The 21,719-nt window shown below is 28.8% G+C and overlaps 4 protein-coding genes across 7 annotated transcripts; 2 read left to right on the forward strand and 2 right to left on the reverse strand.

The window, feature by feature from the left end:
- Window positions 1-5,756: 5,756 nt before the first annotated feature.
- LOC111038031 (protein RFT1 homolog) lies at window positions 5,757-8,763 on the forward strand. Of its 2 annotated transcripts, XM_022320962.1 has the most exons (10): window positions 5,757-6,172; window positions 6,247-6,348; window positions 6,436-6,638; window positions 6,710-6,899; window positions 7,030-7,257; window positions 7,327-7,599; window positions 7,660-7,916; window positions 7,988-8,116; window positions 8,177-8,297; window positions 8,516-8,656. In XM_022320962.1, exons 2-10 carry the CDS (start codon window positions 6,289-6,291, stop codon window positions 8,654-8,656), a joined length of 1,602 nt encoding a protein of 533 aa, XP_022176654.1. In that variant the 5' UTR covers window positions 5,757-6,172; window positions 6,247-6,288. The 2 variants fall into 2 exon arrangements, with proteins under 2 accessions (XP_022176654.1, XP_022176655.1); XM_022320963.1 differs by lacking the exon at window positions 5,757-6,172 and having other exon boundaries at window positions 6,289-6,348; window positions 8,516-8,763.
- A 126-nt stretch (window positions 8,764-8,889) lies between these two features.
- On the reverse strand, window positions 8,890-12,284 carry LOC111038021 (aldose 1-epimerase-like). Of its 3 annotated transcripts, XM_022320944.1 has the most exons (6): window positions 12,101-12,253; window positions 11,884-12,046; window positions 11,457-11,827; window positions 11,136-11,377; window positions 10,685-11,069; window positions 8,890-10,616 (listed from the first exon to the last, which is right to left on the reverse strand). In XM_022320944.1, exons 1-6 carry the CDS (start codon window positions 12,251-12,253, stop codon window positions 10,527-10,529), a joined length of 1,404 nt encoding a protein of 467 aa, XP_022176636.1. In that variant the 3' UTR covers window positions 8,890-10,526. The 3 variants fall into 3 exon arrangements, with proteins under 3 accessions (XP_022176636.1, XP_022176635.1, XP_022176637.1); XM_022320943.1 differs by having other exon boundaries at window positions 8,890-11,069; window positions 12,101-12,284; XM_022320945.1 differs by having other exon boundaries at window positions 8,890-11,069; window positions 11,457-11,813; window positions 11,884-12,199.
- LOC111038022 (nuclear envelope integral membrane protein 1) lies at window positions 12,253-17,772 on the reverse strand. Its single transcript, XM_022320946.1, has 8 exons — window positions 17,498-17,772; window positions 14,911-15,044; window positions 14,620-14,839; window positions 14,355-14,521; window positions 14,076-14,291; window positions 12,951-13,060; window positions 12,719-12,883; window positions 12,253-12,659 (listed from the first exon to the last, which is right to left on the reverse strand). The coding sequence occupies exons 1-8, from the start codon at window positions 17,562-17,564 to the stop codon at window positions 12,497-12,499; spliced, it is 1,242 nt and encodes a 413-aa protein (XP_022176638.1). The 5' UTR covers window positions 17,565-17,772; the 3' UTR covers window positions 12,253-12,496.
- A 155-nt stretch (window positions 17,773-17,927) lies between these two features.
- On the forward strand, window positions 17,928-20,769 carry LOC111038035 (ubiquitin carboxyl-terminal hydrolase calypso). Its single transcript, XM_022320967.1, has 3 exons — window positions 17,928-18,936; window positions 19,566-19,839; window positions 19,899-20,769. The coding sequence occupies exons 1-3, from the start codon at window positions 18,016-18,018 to the stop codon at window positions 20,222-20,224; spliced, it is 1,521 nt and encodes a 506-aa protein (XP_022176659.1). The 5' UTR covers window positions 17,928-18,015; the 3' UTR covers window positions 20,225-20,769.
- The last annotated feature ends 950 nt before the right edge of the window (window positions 20,770-21,719 follow it).

Genomic DNA, 21,719 nt, shown 5'->3' on the forward strand with positions numbered 1-21,719 from the left:
GGGGGGGGGGGGGGGGGGGTTGAATCCACCCACCCACATTTAGGGCATATTACGGAGCATACTTCTACGTCTTTTAGTTTTATAAATTACTTTTAAGTCTATAACGACTAACATAATATATATTTTTGGGACTATCGGTAATTTTTCACAATTATTAATTAATATAATGGCTGTCACCTGTCGTGCCACATAACTAAATATAACTGTTTTTTTTTAAATTTTAGTTGATGAAAGCAATACTGACAAGGGCAATCCGTTAACTGTTATTTGGTGCCGTAATAGAACGCCTGGCAGAGATACTATCTGGACCCAAATAGTAAAGCACTTTAGAAGTCTTAACTTACAAATCCACGATCTAAAGTTCATTAACCAGATAGGTTGTAAGTATCCAACTGAAAGTCAATACAACGAAATGTTTTTCTGCGGTTAATCAAATCTGCAATTCGATATTGTAATTTATTTCTATAGTAGTAAAACACAATGTATAATGTATGTATTATGGTATTATCGAATTAAAATTATCATACATATTTATACCAAGCATTCTTTTTAATTATATAAACATAACGATGTAATGTGTTTATATGCGCTTAAAATAAAATCATACATAAATGTACTTTTATATACAATTACACATAATAATATAATACAACATCGAATATAATAATATGTTACAACATTAAACAATATGGCCTTAAGTGAATGATCAGCACTAAACACATAAGAACTTTAAATATAACACTTATATAATAGCTAGGTAAATCAATACATTATTATGCATTTATATATGTTTTAATATTTTAAACTGGGAACTGCATTATTTCAGAGATAGGTATAATGTATAAAATATATCATGTTTATTCAGCTGATTAGAAAAGATAAAATAAAATAAAATAAATAATTTACAAGGACAGCAAAAAGCGAAAAACCTGGTCTCTTCAATAATAATTTGTGGTTTGATTATGTTTTTCCTATACAAGACTCGCGAGGTATCGCCATCACGATTATTCTAAAGGTATCCGAAAAAGGATATCTATCGGTCGGAATTCTACAGATGACGGTATACTACCAAAAAGTCCGAGGTAAAAATTCCTAGAAAAAAAAGTCCAATACACATAATTATTAATTAGGTAAAACTGTAAAAGGAAAAATATGATGTGATGCACAATCTAACTTCCAATTAGTATTTATATAAATTGCAACTAAATTATTTAAATAACAAAATGAATAAATTATCTTGTAGGTACCTACTAATGTCGGCAAAATATTCTCAAAATATATCGGTTAAAATCAAAAAATATATTATAAATGGCAAATTAATTTTTTTAAATATTGTTATACATACGTAAAAATTGGAATTTTTTAAGTTATAAAGTTTATAAAGTTAACTAAATAGATAATACTATTAATACTTAATTAAACTGAGAAATCATAATTATATGTATATTATGTATATGATGGTAATGATACTACAAGTATCTATAATATTATAATCATTCAATTTCTTTTAAAACTTATTATTTTAAATATTGTTACAAATATGAAATATATACGAAATTTTAGGATTAGGAATTTTTTACCGCGATTCCAGATGACAAAGCCACCCTAGAAATATTTCTCGGGAGGGAGGCAACAAAAAATATTTTATCTCTCGTATATATATATAACGTATTAACGTGTATCATCTAAAATTGGGGGGGGGGGGCTTACCTTGTCCCATAATTGCCATTTACCCCCCAAAGCAGGCTTTGGCAGATGACAGATATTTGCATAGATAACAGTGATTCTACATGATATTGTATTTATGCAATATTTACTTTTTATTTTTATTTAATTTTACTAACTTATACTTATCAAAATATTACCTAAACGGTTTGAAAATTAAATATTTAAATTGATATTGTGCAGCGTACAACTACGTATTGTAGTGGCGTACTGGCGTATCTATAGTATCTATAGTTTATACACATGGGCACGCGGTTCGTTTTATTTAATTGTTAACATATATGAACTTCTACCATATATATTTTCTAACCATTATACACCATACCATTTTATACGAAATGGGTATATAACCCACAAAATGTTTACTAAAGGATTATTTATATAAGACTGAAAGCTGAAAAAATCGGTAATTTTTAAACATTATTTATAATACGTCGTTTGTTAATTTACCACAATACCAAGGTAGGTAACTCGCTGCCAGATTTGCAGCGATTTGTGCTGATATAATATAGGTACCTATTTATTAAATAGAAAAAGGATAGAAAAACACGAAGACTTGACGATGGCACTATATCGGGCATTCGGACCATCGGAAATAAATAAAAAAATATGATTTTAGACGAGTAAAGATTTTGTACTATACTAAAAACAGTGAAAACCTCATGATTCAATAAGTATTTTACATCTAATAATTTGATGAAATCACATTGTCCATATTGTATTAAAATGGCAAATATTCACAAGCCACATCTGACCAAAATTGCAAATTATTTTGTAGGTAAAAATGTATAGAATGGTGTATTTAAAAATAAATATTCTTAAAGCCTGAAAATATAATACAATATTATAATTACAACTTACAAGTAAGTGTATTCGGTATTTTTTTATTAATTTAAGACATTACAATGTCATAATAGTAATGTTTGATAGATAAGCTAAAATGTCATTTTTGTAAACATGAATGCAATTAATGTTATGCCACTTTATTCTGGCCTGAGAAAATGTTAAGTAAAAGTTGTACATATCTATTGTTGACTCTTGTTAATTGTTATTTAGGTAGTTCAAAATTATTTTCTTTAATCGTGTAGCCAGTAAATTATATTGTAGTTTGTAATAAACAATATTATATTAATATAATATTTGTAGAGTACTTTATTATGATAAAACCCTTACCAATCAGTCACCGAGGTTCGAAACTACCGTCGAGGTAGGTCATCGTTTCGGCAAAGCATGATTTCCGGATTGCTTAAGTTTTACATTTTTAGAAACACGTCGTTCATAAACAATTGTATCTATGTTTTCTGTAATACTTATTGTATTGCTGTAAAAATATTATCTTATACTAAAAGTAAAATAATAATAATCGTTGCTGATCGCCACTCAAAATCTAAAACTATATTATGGAATATCTGTGAAAGACCATTTAAAAAATGGAAATTGTCATCAATCGATATAAATTATACAATCGCGATATATATTATTGTCAGCCAATCGGAAGTCGGCAGTTGGCAGTCTTCTGTGTCCGTGTAAGTCTGTCTAATGTCGGTTAAAGCCGGATTCACTGTATAGTGTTTTGTGCCGTGGGTGGCCGTGATAAGTACTGATAACTATAATAATATGGTTACAACTGGTAACTATATTGGTTTAAAAGTAGAGCTGTAGCCTGTAGTCGATTCTTGGTATTCTCGGTTGCAACTTTGTTATTACATGATGTCATGATACCAAGAAAGTAATGTCTAATCACAGAGGGATTTGAACGACACACGACGCAGCAGGCTGTGAATGCGCCTTAACACCGCCCAGGCGGTACCAAGCGCGACTGCAGTGTAGCACAGGAGTGTCATTTCAACTTTTTTATTAATGGTGTAAAAATCTTTGCAGGCTATTTCCTTGGCCGGGCCACAGGCGCCTTTTTTTTGGGGGGGGGAGTTAAGTGAGGACAAAAACTATAGGACATTTGTATAATTTATTTAATATAATGTCACTTTTATTATTTATACGATTTCTTACTATCACAATATAACAAGTAGATAATGTTATAAAGTCCCAACAAACTATTGCCGATGGTCATAGGTTAGGAGTAGGTATCTCGGACGGAACAGCTCGGGCCTCGGATTAAATAATAACATGTGTAAAAACGGCTAAGTTTCTCGCTGGACTACAGTCTAAAAGCATAATTATTAATATTATATTATTGTTCGGTGCTATACAAGCCGAGTAGCTATTTTCCAAGACGTGTCTGGGCCAACATTTTTAATATTGCATTATTGCCCAGTCTCATAATCTATGCACTTTTGGGCTTTTGCTATTATTATTGAGAGCTGGCCGCCACACACTCATCCTTACGAATTATGGTTCACCTATATGAAGATCGACTTCCGCAAAAAAGTTTTTTTTATTATTGCGAGTACTTGTAGATCTGTAATTATGTACTAACAAACATACCTGTACCTGTACAAGTAATACAATTAAAATATAATAACGAATAAATAATAATGAATAGTGTTTTAAAATTAATTGCTTAAGTCTTTAAGTTCAAATTAAATGTTTTGTTGATCTGGCCATTGTTGAAGTGTGACATTGCATTTCGTTGACCAATTTTGTAGGTCGTAATCTGGTGAATAGTTACTCACTGCCAGTCGATAATTCTCTGCTCCAAAGGGTCATAATCGAAGAGTATATCTCGGTACTCAGTATTAATAATTTTCATGTGAGAAAATGCTGTTTCACACAAATATGTAGATCAAAAATTAATATGCAACTACAAATCTACATCCCTCAAACACTGATATTTTTCTTCACTCAGTAGATTCCAAAAATTGTTTTCAGAACATCGGGGTTTGAGGAAGATATCAGATTATTGTAATTTGCATAGCCTCAGATTCAATTCTTTATAAAGTTCATGAAAAATAAATTGCTCATTTGCGTAAAAATATTTTCAATTATTGTAAGCTTCAGAATTTCAGATAGAGGAAAAGGCAATAGAAGACATCATGAATGTGATGATCGGCTGTAAATTTTCGAACATTTTTAAATCGCCTCACTCTAAGAGTACACTGATTTTCATTTGGGATGAACTGAGAACTTAGTGCCCTCGACTTATACCAAATATTATATTATTTACTATAATACCACAGACTAACCAGTAACCCACTAGTAGTCAACCGTCGTCACTCTCGAGGCCGTATAGCTTTGCCCGCTGCCAATATTGTCACCGCATTCTGCGAGACCGCTGTAGAGGTGGCCTGCAGTGATCATATTATCATAGGCTTTACCAACATCATTTCATTCATTTGCAACCACTCACCATGCTTTGTTTGATGTATCGTTTTTCTGCATTTGTAATAATGTCTGGAAATTCTGTATTTTTGCCACATTGAGCAATTTTTTTCACAATATTTATCATGTCTTGTTTTTTGCCATTTTGTGCACATTTTATCATATTATCACAGATTACATTGATTGTTTATTCTTTAATATAACCTGTGATATTATAACTTAGATCATATACACTGGATAGAGCTATAGCGTATATCACGCGTAGTCCGTGTTTGAAGCAGACCTGTTCATGCCCGAAGTACTTATTTCGCATGCGTGAGAAATGAAATAGATCGCGCGGGACGGGGAAGGAACAATGTGTTATAGTGATAAAGACGATTAGGTACTGAATACTTAGATCATATACTTTGCTCATGCGCAGTGATGACTACGGGCACGTATAGCTGTGCTTCAAGATTTTAAACCATAGCTCTATCCAGTGTATATGATCTAAGTATTATAAGAATTTAGAGGTATAGATAATAATATAATAATTGAAATAATCTTCTTTTATTATCTATGATTAAGAACCCTTTAACTCCTTTTAAGAAATACATAGGCAACTAAATATGTAGCATTGTGTTTATCATCACCGGGTCGATCCGTGGTTTACCCAGAGACATAAACATTTATATATTATGTATTATTATGTCTATGGGTTTACCAGTTACCACCTTATCAGAAAGTTATCACTTGAACCTGATAACTGATAAGCGTCAAATTAACGGAGAACTGGAGTTCGCCGTTCGGATTTTCGGAACCACGACAGTTATCTTGTATTTTTTCGTCGGATTTATTTACGATTTTCATTCTTGATTTTTGACAATTTAGTATTCACACTTATACCACATGTAGTGAGCATTGATTAAATATGACAAAGTTCACACTTCAATACTTCACAGACAATCTTAAGTTTAAAAACTATGAAGCCGATTATCCAATAGAATACAAAGTAGACACGTAGTTAAAATCTATTCAATTTCAAATCGAATTACTAATAAATCAATTCCAAATACGTACCCACATAATACAAAATTCTGTTGAGCGGAGTGAATTGTGAATCGTTCTATTTATAATTCCATTGCCCAGTTGGCGGTATTCATTGCGTAAATAATTAATAATTTTGATGGTACTATATTTTAATTCGTACCCACACTAAAAATTTAAAAAAATATTTTTATCCAACTCATTTATTTACTTAAGATAAATGTGGACATGTAACATTTTGGTTACTGATAAACTATAATGAAGAAAAATTTTTTGAAAAGTAGCGTTGAAAACGCATCACTCAACATACTCTTGCAAGTTAGTTTACATAATATTATGTCCTTTCATTTAACATTTAAAATACTATTCACTGTTATAATATTGGTTATATTTTAATAATTTAAGGTTGCATTTCGATGCCTAACATTTGTGATAAATGCTTTTGTCTTGCGACACGTCTCTCAAAATGAATTGGGAGTTACAAATGTCCGTTTATTGTTACTTGAATCGACAATTTTATTTTTGAGCAGAGAAGCATTTCGCCGTGCTTGTTTAACAGATACCTTGCATCACAATTGGCTCAAGGTCATCAATCTCATTTGGTTCTCGTATGGTGTTACTGTTACCTGCCTTTCTTTAAAAATTTGAATAATATACATATATTTTGTATTCTTTTTAGTGTACCATTATGTGCAGTTATTTGTGGAATATGCGGTTATATTTGGCTTCGATTGTTAAGCCAACCTGACATTACTGTTACTTCTTATTATGAATTTGGTGTATGGTCAATTCTCACAAGTTGTATCATTGAACTATGCTGCGAACAGTTATATATTGTAGCTCAAGCATTCTTATTTGTCAAGTTGCAGGTAATTAAAAAAATTTTTTTTGTATATTATACATATTATACAGGGTATAAAAAAAAGGTCCCTTTGAGCTATAATGCATACAATGGGTTCTTTTTCTTTTTATTTGTAAATAAAACGGAACAGATTTTAGGTTGTGTTAGAAATAATAAACATTGCTGTTCGTACAATTGTTTACACTACGATGGTGTTGTATTGGAATGGTCAAAATGCTGTACTAGCATTTTCATTTGCACAACTTGCATCAGTCATTGCATACACAATGTCATTTTACATATACTTTTGGTATTATACAAAAAAAAACAAAAAAGATTTTCCATTCAAAACCATGTGGGAATTTTTCCCAAATTTTACTGGAAAAGTAAGTGTGTATACATTCAACTAAATGTCCAAATCAACATTTGATAGTAAAGTAAAAATTGAATTTTAGAAATTGTCGGAATGTATGGATTTTTCTCTACTTATGTTGTTGTGGAGTTTCTTGAAACAAGGATTTATGAAACAACTATTGACTGATGGTGAACGTTATGTAATGACATTTTTTAATACATTAAAATTTGATCAACAAGGCGTGTACGATGTTGTCAATAATTTGGGATCATTAGCTGCTAGGTTTTTATTCAAACCTGTAGAGACAGCGGCATACTTCTATTTTAGTCAACTTGTTCAAAGAGAAGTGCCAATCCAAACGCAAATAAAACAGGTACACAGTAATGTGATGAATGACTTATGGTATGCAAATGTCATAATCACAATGTCTTAGGATTCTAACCGCATAAAAGAAGCAGCTAGTGTTCTGGAATGTCTGTTACGTGTCAATAGCTCTATTGGTTTAGTTGCACTATCTTTTGGACAAGCATATGCAAAACTAGCATTATTTCTCTATGGTGGATCAACGTTAGTTACTGGAATTGGACCAGTTCTGTTACAAATGCATTGTTTGGCCATTCTATTTTTGGCCGTTAATGGCATCACTGAATGCTATGCGTCAGCTACCATGAACGTTTCCGAATTAAACAAGTTTGTTTGCAATTTGTCTTATAAATCTTAAATATTTATAATTTTAATATTTTTTTTGTTTTAAACTTTAGATACAATTTGGAAATGATTATATTGTCTGTGATATTTTTGTTTATTTCTCTGTTATTTTCTACACTTTTTGGCGGAATTGGTTTTATCTTTGCAAATTGCTGTAATTTCACATTTAGAATCATTCAATGGTAAAAAAAAATATTTCATAGTTATACAGGTTTAGTATTAATCATATATGACTTTTCTAGTGGTCGTTACATTCTATCTCAATATAAAGGTACAACTTATAATCCACTCAATGGATTAAGGCCAAAAAAATCATTTATTTGTTGTTTAATGCTGTCAACTATTGTTACAATGTATTCTGAGGTAAGCATAATTTTATTGATTAGGAGCCGAAATAAATTTGTTATAGGTACAGGTATATATTTTTCTTACTTATGAAATATTTTTAATATTATCTTAAGTAAAGACTTATTGTTTGAAGATCTTAAATAAATAAAACTGAATTACATTTTTTCATTATGAAAGAATTTTTTTTTATAATGTATGTACTAATAAGATTATTTTTTTATTACTTTTTTCAGGCAAAATATTATGAAGAAAACAAACTTACACATGTTATAATAGGAGGTGCAATGTTTCTACTAACAACATTAGTTTGGTTGTATGAAGAAATGTCCACGTTTAGGTTTTTAACTAAAGTCTATTGCTCAAAGCACAATTAAACTACTTCCCAAAAAGTTTTTACAATGTTAAAAACCTTTTTTAAATTATTATTTTCATTTTTTAAACTGACATTTCAGGATAAATTAAAACTCAAAAGTACACTTGTATTAATTTTAAAATTTGTTCACATTTCTAATATAATTATTCATAGTTAAGTAGAAGATACTTTCAAATTGTTTTTAAATATTGTTAGTAAAAATATATAACCCAACCATATGAAGTTTATTTTTTAGATGTTAATTTTGATTAGCTAATAATCAATGTTTTTGAGTATAAGGGATAAACAATCATTAATTTATATAATATTATATAATATGAGATTATAGAATGTCTCATATTTCTGTTACCAATGGCCATAGGCGGAGATCCTGTGAAATATTGAGGGGGCTCAAATAGTTGGTAGCAAACAAACCCGTGGGGGCAAAGCCCCCACACCCCCAACACTTTTTTTATATTTAATAACTCATTAAAATGATTACATTTCTCATTATTATACCTACTAATTAGAATACTCACAAAAAATAAAAAATGAATAAAATACAATTGCCATTTTTAACTTAATTGTATTAACCTATTACACTTTTTTTCAAACATATTTAAAATAGTGTCATTTAGTAACGATATAGTTTTATCTTTTTCAATGTATAAGATTGATAGTTCATTAAATTTTTTTATTGTATTGATGTCCTTAACCAAGTTTTAATTTTCCTCATAGCAGAAAAACTTCTTTCGCATGTATGCACTAATTGGCAATGTTAAAGCTAGTTGGAGCATTTTACAAAAATTAGGAAAGACTTGATGTGAAATATTTTTTTTTAAATCTTCAATATCGCCTATTTCAGGTTCAACTAGATAGTTCTTAGCAACCATCATTTCTGACTTTAGACTTAGTTGACAAATATTCAAAACCTGTAAATCCTATAGAGTAAACATTTTATTTATAATTTTATATATTAATTTAGTACCTACTGAATATTTATAAAATAATATACAAAATACCTTATAATGATCAATGAACTGAGTACTTCCATCATAATTTAATTTAATAAATTCATCAACACCAACAGCATAGGACAAGTTTTCATTGGAAAACCGTTTTTTTAAATTTACCATTACAGAGTCAAGTACTTTAAAATATATATTTATTCTAAAATAATCTTTAGCTAAAATAGTTTCTATATCCACTGACTCAGAAGTAGATATACCTAGTATGATGTTCAGCGTTTAGTACGTTTATGTGTGATACTAGTCCTTATTAATTATTAAACATAGTTTTTGGATCCAAACAAAAACAAATTTACTTATAAATTTGATGTAAAATTCTTATTTTTTACAGTTTAGGTATTTATTTAATAATAATAATAAATTATCCCTAAAACATTCAGTAATCTGTAAAGTATGTCTTTGTTTCTTACATTTTTAGGGGGGCTTGAACTTAAAATTATTTTTTTTTGGGGGGGGGGAAGTCCCCGTAAGCCCCCCGATCACCGCCTATGCCAATAGCCACCCCATGGTTATATAAACAAAAAAAAAAATGATTTTTGTGAGTCAAAACAAAATGCACGTGTGAGCCATCTATGTGAACCACCTACAGGAGTTGAAAAACGTTGCTGTAAATACTGTAGTCTCTAAAAAAAAAAAATGTGCTAATTGGTTCAGTAGTTTCCAAGTCTAATTCCTCACATAAACGTACATTCATTTGTATACATGTATTTTTATAATTTATGTAAACTCGGTTACTTGTACATTCTTTCACATATATTTTTATAATTTTATACACTTGGTTATTTCCTATAATCATTGTTGATTTGTTTATTTTCTGAAGTTACTCTCAATTCAATAAATTATATTATTTTTTTGACAAACATCTTAATCTGTTGAAGCAATAACTCCAAATTTATAAATTACTTGCTGGCTATACATATTTGACGGTTTAAGAATAATACTGTTGAAGTTTTTCTAGAACATTTCCAAATATTAAAATGAATTTTGTTCATGTATAAATTAACAATTATCAATAAGATTACATGTACAACAGCATCTGGAAATAGTTGTGGACGTATGCAGATTCCGGAATGTTTGTTATATATAGTATTCGATTTGCCTTTAAGGGGCTTGATTTCCTGGACATTAACCTGTGTTGAAGATTCTTTTATCTCATAATCTAAATTGTGCTCTTCTTCTATTAGTTCTGTGTCACTTGAAAATTTATATTCTTCAGACATAAAACTTTCTTGTTCACTTTCGTACTTATCAAATTTTGCTATTGGTGCTTCTATATTAGTTACTTTCAGAACCTCTTCTTTGAATAACGATTTACCATAATTTGGAAAATCTTGAGCAGTATTTATATAGATACAAGGCATATCGGTGTAAATATCCAACACGCGGCCACTTTGTTTATGTACTAAACTGAATAAAATAATGTTTAATGCAACAAACAAGTATTTAGAGCGGCGCAATTGCATTTATATTTACCTGGCTGCTAAATTAAATGCTTTTCGATCTTTTCCTTTGTACAATTTGAACGTATGATTGTATCCGAAACCAGGAACTAGAGGAAAAGCTTTTTTTAATAATCTTGGAACACGCAAATCAAGACATGTGTGTTGTACATTTTTAATCAAACCAACAGGTCTTCGTTCTGGTACTTTTATTGCTACGTATTCTTCAGCATTGACCATTATTGAATGATTCATGAGTTGAGACTCTCCAGTGTTCTATAATATGTTATAGTTCCATATTATTATTTTGATAATATTAAACCAGAAATAATATTTAGTTTTTTATTGTTCTTACTTGTCCAGCTAAATTGAAGAACATATTCGAGGCCATATTTACTGGAGTTGATTTTGATGTCATACCTACATAGTTTACAACCAATTCATTTTTGCAAGTCAACCGAAATGTTGTCCGGGCTAGAAATGTTCCTGGATAGCCTTCTTCACCATCTTTACTTGAATACGTTAATACCAGTTCACCATCTGCCACATAACCATCCCACATGACCTTATCAAATCCTTTTTCACCACCATTGAAGTGATGACCATCACGATTTTTGATAAGTTCATAAATTTCACCTTTGTCATTTTCAAGACGACCATTGCTAATATAATCTGTTACTCTGCCTAATGTACCACCAATGGAGTGTGTATTCTGTAACCTATAGTCTATTCAACACATCGACATAAAATGATGACTAAGTTTCACATATAACACTACTGACCTTCAATTGAGTCAAAACCAAGTAAAACATCTTCTAGTTCTCCCAGTGCATTTGGTACCCAGCATGAAATAACAGTAGCACCATAATTAATTATTTCAATAACAACTCTTTGTTCATTCTTTAAAGTATATTTAATCACTCTGACGTTTTGACCATTATCGTCCTTTATAGAACACAAAGTTTAATACTGGACTATATATTTGAAATAAATAGTTACTTTTATGCATCCATAGTTGTCTTCAATGATGAGATTAGTATCATTAACACTTTTTGGCTGTTCTTCTGTTACATAAGTTAAATCATTCAATACATCAGCACTAATTGGATTTAACAACATAGTCTCAGAGGAAAGTTTTTTAGGGCTATCCATTATTAAGCTAAAAATATTTTATTAAGTCTATTATGTGCATAACAACATGTAACTTAAAAATAAATATTATAAATTATTCAGTTGTTTACTATTTAAATTTATAAGGCCAATAAAAAAAAAAAAAAAGAAAGTATAATAACACTAGAATAACAACACAAGTTATTTACATTTTCATATAAAAAAAAATAAGAAATATTTAAGTTAAAATTTTATAGTTTAGTACATTAGGTAAGTTATCATATTTTATTCGCTGTCACTTGTGTAGTCTAACTTTTGTATATCGTTAGACAAACTATCATCTTCTGATTCTTCGTCGTACTCGGTTTCATAATCTTCTAATTCTTTTTCGTGTTCATTGACAGATTCTGTAGAAACATGGGCTGATGTTTCCATAAATTCAGCAAATCTAGAATATTGTTGAAAATATGTATCTTTATATCAATTGATTTACTGATTTGTAATTACTTTTTAGGATCCTGTAACCTGTTCACAACTTTCCATGCATCACAGTTTGGACTTTTACAGTACTTTCGCAGTTCTTCAAGGGCTTTTGGTGTTTCAATCAAAGCTTGTTGTATATACTCATCTTCGGATAATAATCGGGGTTTTGGTTTACGTTTAGGTAATAATCTATAACATAAGTAGTAATTTATTTACAAACTTTTAATATTAGCAGCAATAATAATTGTTAACTTACCCAAAAGGCAGTGAAAACTTAGTGTAGTAGAGTATAATGCACAAAATATCCACTAAAACCATAGCTTCTAAGTGAAAGCTGCATAATGTAACCAAACCCAAACCAATTAACTAAAATAAATAGAAAAATCATAGTAATATAAATAAATGTTAATGATTTTCAATTTTTATAAAATAATATAACAGATTAACAGTAAAATTTTCGGCTGGCAATCTAAAAAAATAATTGAAAATGTTTATAAATAGCCTAGTAGATGTATAAATATTTTAAAAATTATAATGTAACTAAAAGTAGAGTATATCAAGTTTTTAAACATAAGATTTTCAAATTGTTTTCATGGGGGCCTTGTAAATGTGTGCGTATTTAGAGATGATTAGTGTGTGTGCCTGTGTTTAAAAGAGATAGTGGAGCATTCTCGCACCGCATGTACATGTCATCTACTCGGTATTGCACTAGTAAATGGTTTACAATTTATGCTCATTTGTATGCATTTATTGTCCATTTTACCGATCGACCTAAAGTTATAAATTATAATATTTTAGCAAACTGATCTGAATTCGTTATAATGTCTACTTGACATCCGTCAGTCCTTATTTTAAGGTTTCTGAATTAAATACCGAATAATCAACTTTTGGAAATTCCAAAATATGCAATCTAAATTTAGTTGTCGGGGGGTGAAATTTGGAAAAGTAGACTGACTGATCTCAAGTAGACATAATAACAAATTTAAATCAGTTCTAAAAAGTATTATTGTATTACTAGGTTGATAAGTATGATGGACAAAATATTGGTATGTTTTGGCTAAAATAACTGTCTGCCACCGATACCCTTAAACCAAATTGATTTTGTCAAAAAATGGTGTTGTCTCATTGACTAGTTTGATTTGCTACCAGAACCTACATTTGAAAATTAAAATTGAAGTATTTTATTTAGTATAAAAAGTGTCTTTAGGCTCAAAAATAATATTATTAAAAAATACATTATTTCAGAATCAGTTGATTCACCGCTCTACAAAGAATACATAATAGAATATTTTTATAGATGTCTAACTACAAATGATTTACTATAATTTATAATATTTATAATACTTAGCACTATGCTATAAAAAATATATGTAATAATTACCTGTAACGTCCATCTTATGAGGTCGATGGATCTTGGATTTGTTACTGGTCCATATCTATAGCAAACCACAAAACTGGCTAACATAGAGAAAACAATATATCCCAATATATACTTATAATATAACATCAATATCATATTGAGATTCTCAATCAACATCTGAATAGCATAGAGACTTAACATACAACTTGCTCCTAAATATCCCACCATCATTCTTTTCTAAAAAAAAGTAATAACACTATGTTAGATTTATATACTACAGAAATTATAAAGTATACATACCTTAGGAATTAAACGACTGATGAGTAATATTATAATCACAAACGATGCAGTTACGCCTACTGTAATTCCACATAAGTAGTAAAACAATGAATTATGACTTAAACGAGCAGAATACCCAAATAGAAAAATACCAACTATAAACATTGCCAGTCTCTTAATATCTAATGCTGTAAGAATACAAATGCATATTCATGGTTAATGTTTGCTATCATATTATAATACTAATACCTAGCTAATTAATACATTTAAATAAAATACTTTATACCAATAGAGTGAATTTTAATTTTAAAATCTGCAACTGTTTTAATACTAAAACAAGATGGTTGAAATGGATCCAATTTGAAATCTTTCCGTTTCCAAACATAGGATATTATTTTATTCAAAGATAATATAGCCTCATCAGATAGCATTTGTTCTTCAACTAAATGCTGATTTGCTGCTTGGTATACAATGAAGTCATCTGTTTTTTCAATTATTAAATCGACCTACACAATAAATAATATATTTAATATTAATTCATAATTTTTCAATAAATAATTTAATATATTGTACTTACCTTAACAGTTTGAAAAACATTAAGTACACTTTTATCGTTTCCTGCATAACAATATATTGGAGGTAATGGGTATTTTCTTTCAAACAGAGAACAACAATTTATTGTATCCTCTGCATTGACTGAATATACTAAACCTGCATAAATATTGTTTAAATAATTGATTTGAATGTAATAAATTAGTATATAATTATATTTATCATCATAAGTCAAGTTTTAAGTTTCTAAATATGTATATTTATCAGTGTTGGGTAAGTTACTTTTTAAAAGTAACTAAGTTACGTTACAAGTTACAAAATAAAATAGGTAACTAGATTACTTGATAGTTACTCGAGTACAAAAGTAATGCATCACGTTACATTTTATACTCAAAAGTAACTAGTTACAATGACGTTACTCTAGTGTTATTTAAGTTTCATAAAAAAAAAGTCTTTTTTAAATCAATCTTTTTTTATATTTATTTCATACAATAATGTATTTTCAAAATTTTTATCAGTTATTCTAGCTTGTTTTTTCGTACAAATGTCTCCAGCTACACTAAAGAGCCTTTCAACAAAAGCTGAAGAAGGGAAGTGCCGTATTAAACTTTACAAACATTTGTTTCATCATAGGTAAACCATTTAAAATTTTTAAATCGCCTGTATAAACTGTATTATAATAGCGCTCCACTTTACCATAGGGTTGATCAGAAACTAGGTTAAAATCAGTTAAATTGAAAATAATATTAACACAAAATCATATATTTATAAAACTATATTAGATTATACTGTGAAAATTTTGTAATTACATAAATACCTACTTAAATTATTAATATAATTACATTTTCTGATGCGGATACGAGGGGAAGGACTGTCCCGTGAAATAGCACCACGATAGTATCCCAGCCCAGAAAAAAATTTAATTTATAATGTAATGCGTTCTTTTGCTAAGTTACTTCTAAATAATTAACGTAGTTACTCTTGCGTTACCCAAAAATAATAATAACAAAGTTACCATAACGTTACTGAAAAATGTAACTACGTTACAGTAACGAGTAACGCACGTTACGTTACTACCCAACACTGATATTTATTATAAGTTTGTTTTTATTTAAATACAGAAAATGACGTTTGTCACTTAATGTAAGGCAAATGAGTTTGGGTATACACTTTTTTCCCCACAGTGAAGTTAATCTTATGAAAAGTCAATGGTTTTTTTTCATTAATATTTCAGTACACAATAAACAAAATGTATGATAATCAAAAATAACTTTTAAAAATGTAATATAGTTTTTATTATGATTTTTGAAATAAAAAATATATAATCATCCAGGTATAGTAGGTATAATGATCACATAGAACACATATTACTCACATAATTTGATATTTTTTTAAATATTTTCATAAATAGACGGATTCTTTAATTCAAAGGGTATGAATTAGGGGCTTATTACGGCTTAGCTCCCCCCCCCCCTTCACACAAAACAATTTATCGACTAAAAACAGTAAACTTGCAAATCATGAAACTAATTTTAATTATTTTTTTTGTAACTCCAAAACTAATGGTCTAGACTTGAAATTTCAACACTTATTGATGTCTTTAAAAATATTGAACACAAATATTAAAGGAATATAAAAATAATTTTTTGAACAATTATTTATGAAACTTAAAACATAGATAGAGAACTACACTCTGTCTTAAACGAGAATAATCAGTTGGCATCTCCCACCCACTTGACGGTGTTAGCGGGTTCCATGGTTATTGACATGCCAAAAACATCATTTCCAATGCACAACAAGTGATTGTTCTCTTTTGAGACACAGTATGTATGGTGAAAAGACTGTTTTTAGAATTGCATTGAATTTTAAATAGATTGAACTTTTGAGATTCTAGTACATGTACAGTTTGAAAGACACCATGATGTAAGGAAGAAGGTAGTTTAAAAAATGTAATGTTCTACTTCCGTAAACTATTTTATATTTAATTCTGTTTAGCCCAGTCATTTTTGTTAACATAATAAAAAGTAAAATCATGTATGGCAAGACATATAAGGATGTAGGTGCAAGGCCCCATGGATTTCTTTGCTACTGAATACATTACTGCTTTTATATTTAACAGGGTTTTCGTCTATAATTATTCCAGAACTTTGGTAAGAAGAATTTGAATTGTTCAAAGGGTAAAATTCAAGGTATAGATAACGACGTAGTATTATATAATAGGGAAACTAAAACCGGTTAATGCTGAAATAACACAAAATTGCTAGAAAAATAGACCAAAATTACGGAAGGAATACATAAATAATTTGATTTATAAAGATGAAACTTTTTAGGCACATTTTTAGTTTTTTCATATGCCGTTTATAAAGGTATTCTGTTTCTATTAACTACTGTATTTGATTACATTTTATTAAAAATCAAAAAAACGATTTAAGTAGGTATTAACTTTGGCTTTGGGTGTAGATAGCTACAGCCGTTATCTAGTGATACTAAAAAATATAGATAAAATAAATTAAAATCATTTGCAATGCAAATATATTATGCAAAGATTATTATATAATACTCTGTTGAAGTTATAAAAGTACATACATTAAATTATAAATCAATATACTTACTGTTCGGTTGTGAGTGAATTAAAGATACGAATGTGAGAAATAAAAAGACAGTCTTAAATGTCGTCATTTTAAAATATACTGTAGTTACACACGTTTCAGATGGTAAAAATGTAATAAATAATAATATTCTTGTCAATTGCCACTTAACAGATAGAAAAGAATCGATAGTTACAAGACGCCATAAAGTATAAATAGCCCAATAAAAATAGTAACATTGTTACAACAATTTGATTTTATTTTTATCATGACAAAATGAAAAAATTGTATGATCCTTATTATTTTACTTTTTACTTTTTACTCATTATTTGTTCTTAAATAACGAACTTTAATATTTAAAACCATAACCTATATTACAATTTCATGGAATAAATTATGCCTTATCAAGATTTGTGTACTTGATAAATGATAGAATATGATGTATGATAATTGATAATAATAATTTCTGTGAAATTCAAAATTCAAATTCTAGTGTTCTAGTATTGTAATTCTTCATATTTTGTTATGTTAACTTTGTTAAAATGCCAGTGGATTTACATAGGCTCATCCAAGGATGGTTGGAATTAGAAAGCGATCCTGGTTTGTTTACTTTGCTTTTAGAAGATTTTGGAGTGAAAGGAGTTCAGTTAGAAGAAATTTATGACCTTCAGAAACCATTGGACAGTCCAGTTTATGGTTTTATATTTTTGTTCCGATGGATTGAAGAACGTCGTAGCCGCAGAAAAATTGTTGACCAAACAGACATATTTGTCAAAGATGACGATGCTATTAACAGTATATTTTTTGCACAACAAATGATACCGAATAGTTGTGCTACTCATGCCCTGTTGTCTATTTTGCTAAACTGTTCGGATATACATCTAGGTGAGACATTGGGACATCTTAAGGAACATACTCGGGGTATGAATCCTGAAAATAAAGGATGGGCTATTGGAAACACTCCTGAATTAGCACGAGCACATAATTCACATGCTATGCCAAAAAGTAGACCACGGATGGATAAAACACCAGGGTTAACAACTGGACGGTTCACTGGTGAGGCATATCACTTTGTCAGTTATGTGCCCATAAATGGTCATTTATATGAATTGGATGGATTGAAACCATATCCTATGGACCATGGACCTTGGGCTGAAGATGAAGACTGGACTGAAAAGTTTAGAAGAGTGATAAGTGATCGACTTGGAGCAGCAGCTGAATATAGTGATATACGATTCAATCTGATGGCGGTTGTTCCAGACAAACGATTAGCTATTAGCCACAAATTAAATATGCTCAAAACAAATAGACAAATTGTATTAGAAGCTTTACAACAACTTGTACTTGTAGATGACTTTGAAAAAAAAAGAAAAATCAATGACAATGATCAATCGCCAAGTAAATGTGTAAAAAAAGACATTTCACCCATTCCTGGCACATCAAAAGACTATAATGAAGAAAAGGTGATATGATTTATTTCAATCTTCAAAAAAAAAATAAAAATGTTATACCCTGTTAGTATGTATAATTTAATTTACACATACAGAATAATTTATTTGTTGATGTTTGTGTCAATTAAATTATCATAAAAATGCATGATACATGGTAATTACTATCTGAAATTCATCCTTCGGAGTGACTTATTTTTTTCAAAAAATTAACAGTCATATTAAATCAAACTGAAAAATTTATATTTTATTGCCAGTATAATATACCTATTGTATATTTGTATCAATATAATTTGTATAATAATAAATTTGTATGATATAACTTTATAACAGAAGTAAAACAAAGAAAGACAATACCTACCATACATTTATAAACATAAAAATTATTATGCGGTAAGTTGAACCCATTAATAAAATTTTAATACAGTATCTCAATCAAATTTTACCTCAAATGCTAAATTTCCTTAAGATACCTAACGCTACTGAAACAAAAATTGCCATCAAAATTAATTATTCAATATGTTGTTAAATCAGCTTGTTTTCTTCATGCAAAATCTAAAATAATGTTAAAATTATATTTTAAAGTTATTTTATATAAATATTTTTACTTCCTCACCTAATATTACGCTTTTATAATTTTTCAGACGTGTCCAGAATCAGATAATATTGTAGTAATCCGAGTACAATCTTCAAGTGGTGGAGGAGAAGGCGATGGAAATCCAAAAGACATAAAAAGTGTATGTCTAGAAGCAGGGGCTATGCCTAAGGGATGGGAAACACCTTCAAGTCATTCTTCAGATAAAGAAGATAATAATGATCAACAATTGGAAAATAATATTAAATCCAACCATACATTTTCTCCTAAAGACTTATTGGCTCTAGTAAAAAATTTAGAACTTGAAATAAACATGAGTGAAGGTAATTTTATTTAAAATAATAAAATATTCACCAAGTTATATATTTGTTTAATATTTTAGGTATCTTACGAGAGGAGAATGAAAAACGTAATAAATATAAAATTGATGATTGTCGACGTACACACAATTATGATCAATTTATATGTACGTTTTTAACTATGTTAGCTCAAAAAGGTATACTACCTGATTTAGTACAACAACATTTGGGAGCACAAAAAAAAAATACTAGTGCTCAGCTTTCCCTTTCTGTACAATCTCAATCTACAAATCAAGCACAGGTGAAATCAAAACCCAATAAAACAAATTCAAAAAGTAATACTACGTCAACTACAACAAGGCTCAGGACAAAACGCAAGACAACTTCTAAAAAAGGACGTAAATCATGACAGGTCATTATTATTACTCGAGAGTATTTCACTTGAGTGCTTCGTGTATTGTTGGTGGAAGTTAATCTTTATACCTATTGTAGGTCTTTCGCCGTTTATAGTTGTTATAATACATCACTGCTATTAACATTGTTATCAATCTATAGTTTTTAAATATAATAAGCAATTTATAATATGTTTAGTGGCTTTGTCATTAAACTAAAACATACTAACTTATTTTACATTAAAGTCACAAATAATATATACTTTACCTTAAGAATTTGAGATAAGTAGCTTACCTAAAACTAATATTTGCTGCTTCTTTTGATAAATTTCTATGGGGTTAGTGATGCAATTATAAATGAATCATCAGATTCAGTATGATTGAAACAGTGAAATAAAGATCTCAAAAATCAAATGTTTTGAATGTTTGGTTGTTGCTGTTTGAAGATGTGATATCAAATGTCATAAAGTACCTAGGGTATTTAAATTTTTTTTCCCATAGTAATAGAAATACTAGTATTAAAATTTTTTAATTATTATCAAATGTTTCATATTTTATAACAGTATCCCAAATACTATTACAAATTATCAAAAACATCTGTTTTTATTTAGAAAGTCTATGCCAATATAAAATTATTTTTATTTTATTTTCAATTAATAGATATTTTTTTGTATTTTAAATTCTGAGTGGGAATGAAGAAGATGGTTTTATTTTTGAGAATATTACATTTTAGGACAATAAAGAGGCTTATTGAAAGTTTTTAATTATTTATAAGTAATTTCTTGTGGTTTTGGAAGAATTTATACAATATTTTCATTAAATTTGTCATAAAGGTTTAAAAATAATTTTAATCCTTATAGATGCTTAAAATATGTATTTAAACTGTGAAGTATTGGTTGTAGTAGTTTTGAAGCTTTTCCAATGACAAATAAAACAATTATAAAATGCAAAATTGTCATAAGATCACAAACATAACTAAGTTAACTAAAAAAATATTTACAGTATTAATACAACCATATTATTAATCTAATTAAAATAAGTTACAATATAATGGAAGTATGAAATTCCAGTTTAAATGTAAATCTTTACCTAAATTATATAATTTAAAACAACTCGTATACCTACTCAAATTGTACAAAATCTAAAAGATCTCTTCTCAGAACTATTTTATAAATGCAATAATAATTGTTGTCAGTGATAATCTATTATATTTAATATAATGCCTTACTTGCCTGTCTTTATTATACATAACTCTCCTAAAATAGTGACCATCTAATATGAACCACTTTATAGAACAACTATATCCACTTTATTAAATTATAATTATTTGTTGATTATTACCTCTTATTTTATTTTTCTATTAATTTGTAATAGTCATATAATATATATACATATGTTTATAGTATATATGTATTGTAATTCAATATCTTGACAAAAATTTAAACTTTTATAGTGGTAGGACAAGGAACTGTACAGTTACTTTATCTACTTTGCTTTGCATGATTAAGTTGC

This window comes from Myzus persicae, unplaced genomic scaffold (genome assembly GCF_001856785.1).
Source record: "Myzus persicae strain clone G006 unplaced genomic scaffold, MPER_G0061.0, whole genome shotgun sequence".
Classification (NCBI taxonomy): Eukaryota; Metazoa; Arthropoda; class Insecta; order Hemiptera; family Aphididae; genus Myzus; species Myzus persicae.

What these genes read in the sequence shown, in the direction of transcription:
- LOC111038031 (XM_022320962.1), top strand. Translation starts at nt 6,289, where the DNA reads ATGAAGAAAAATTTTTTGAAAAGTAGCGTTGAAAACGCATCACTCAAC. An exon ending in TCTTATTTGTCAAGTTGCAG is followed by an intron (nt 6,900 to 7,029) that starts GTAATTAAAAAA and finishes AACAGATTTTAG; the next exon opens with GTTGTGTTAGAAATAATAAA. An exon ending in ACATTTAGAATCATTCAATG is followed by an intron (nt 8,117 to 8,176) that starts GTAAAAAAAAAT and finishes TGACTTTTCTAG; the next exon opens with TGGTCGTTACATTCTATCTC.
- LOC111038021 (XM_022320943.1), bottom strand. Translation starts at nt 12,253, where the DNA reads ATGGATAGCCCTAAAAAACTTTCCTCTGAGACTATGTTGTTAAATCCA. An exon ending in TGGTTTTGACTCAATTGAAG is followed by an intron (nt 11,828 to 11,883) that starts GTCAGTAGTGTT and finishes TGTGTTGAATAG; the next exon opens with ACTATAGGTTACAGAATACA. An exon ending in TCTTCAATTTAGCTGGACAA is followed by an intron (nt 11,378 to 11,456) that starts GTAAGAACAATA and finishes AACATATTATAG; the next exon opens with AACACTGGAGAGTCTCAACT.
- LOC111038022 (XM_022320946.1), bottom strand. Translation starts at nt 17,564, where the DNA reads ATGACGACATTTAAGACTGTCTTTTTATTTCTCACATTCGTATCTTTA. An exon ending in TCAGTCGTTTAATTCCTAAG is followed by an intron (nt 14,292 to 14,354) that starts GTATGTATACTT and finishes ACTTTTTTTTAG; the next exon opens with AAAAGAATGATGGTGGGATA. An exon ending in AAGTTTTCACTGCCTTTTGG is followed by an intron (nt 12,884 to 12,950) that starts GTAAGTTAACAA and finishes CTTATGTTATAG; the next exon opens with ATTATTACCTAAACGTAAAC.
- LOC111038035 (XM_022320967.1), top strand. Translation starts at nt 18,016, where the DNA reads ATGCCAGTGGATTTACATAGGCTCATCCAAGGATGGTTGGAATTAGAA. An exon ending in AAGACTATAATGAAGAAAAG is followed by an intron (nt 18,937 to 19,565) that starts GTGATATGATTT and finishes ATAATTTTTCAG; the next exon opens with ACGTGTCCAGAATCAGATAA. An exon ending in TGAAATAAACATGAGTGAAG is followed by an intron (nt 19,840 to 19,898) that starts GTAATTTTATTT and finishes TTAATATTTTAG; the next exon opens with GTATCTTACGAGAGGAGAAT.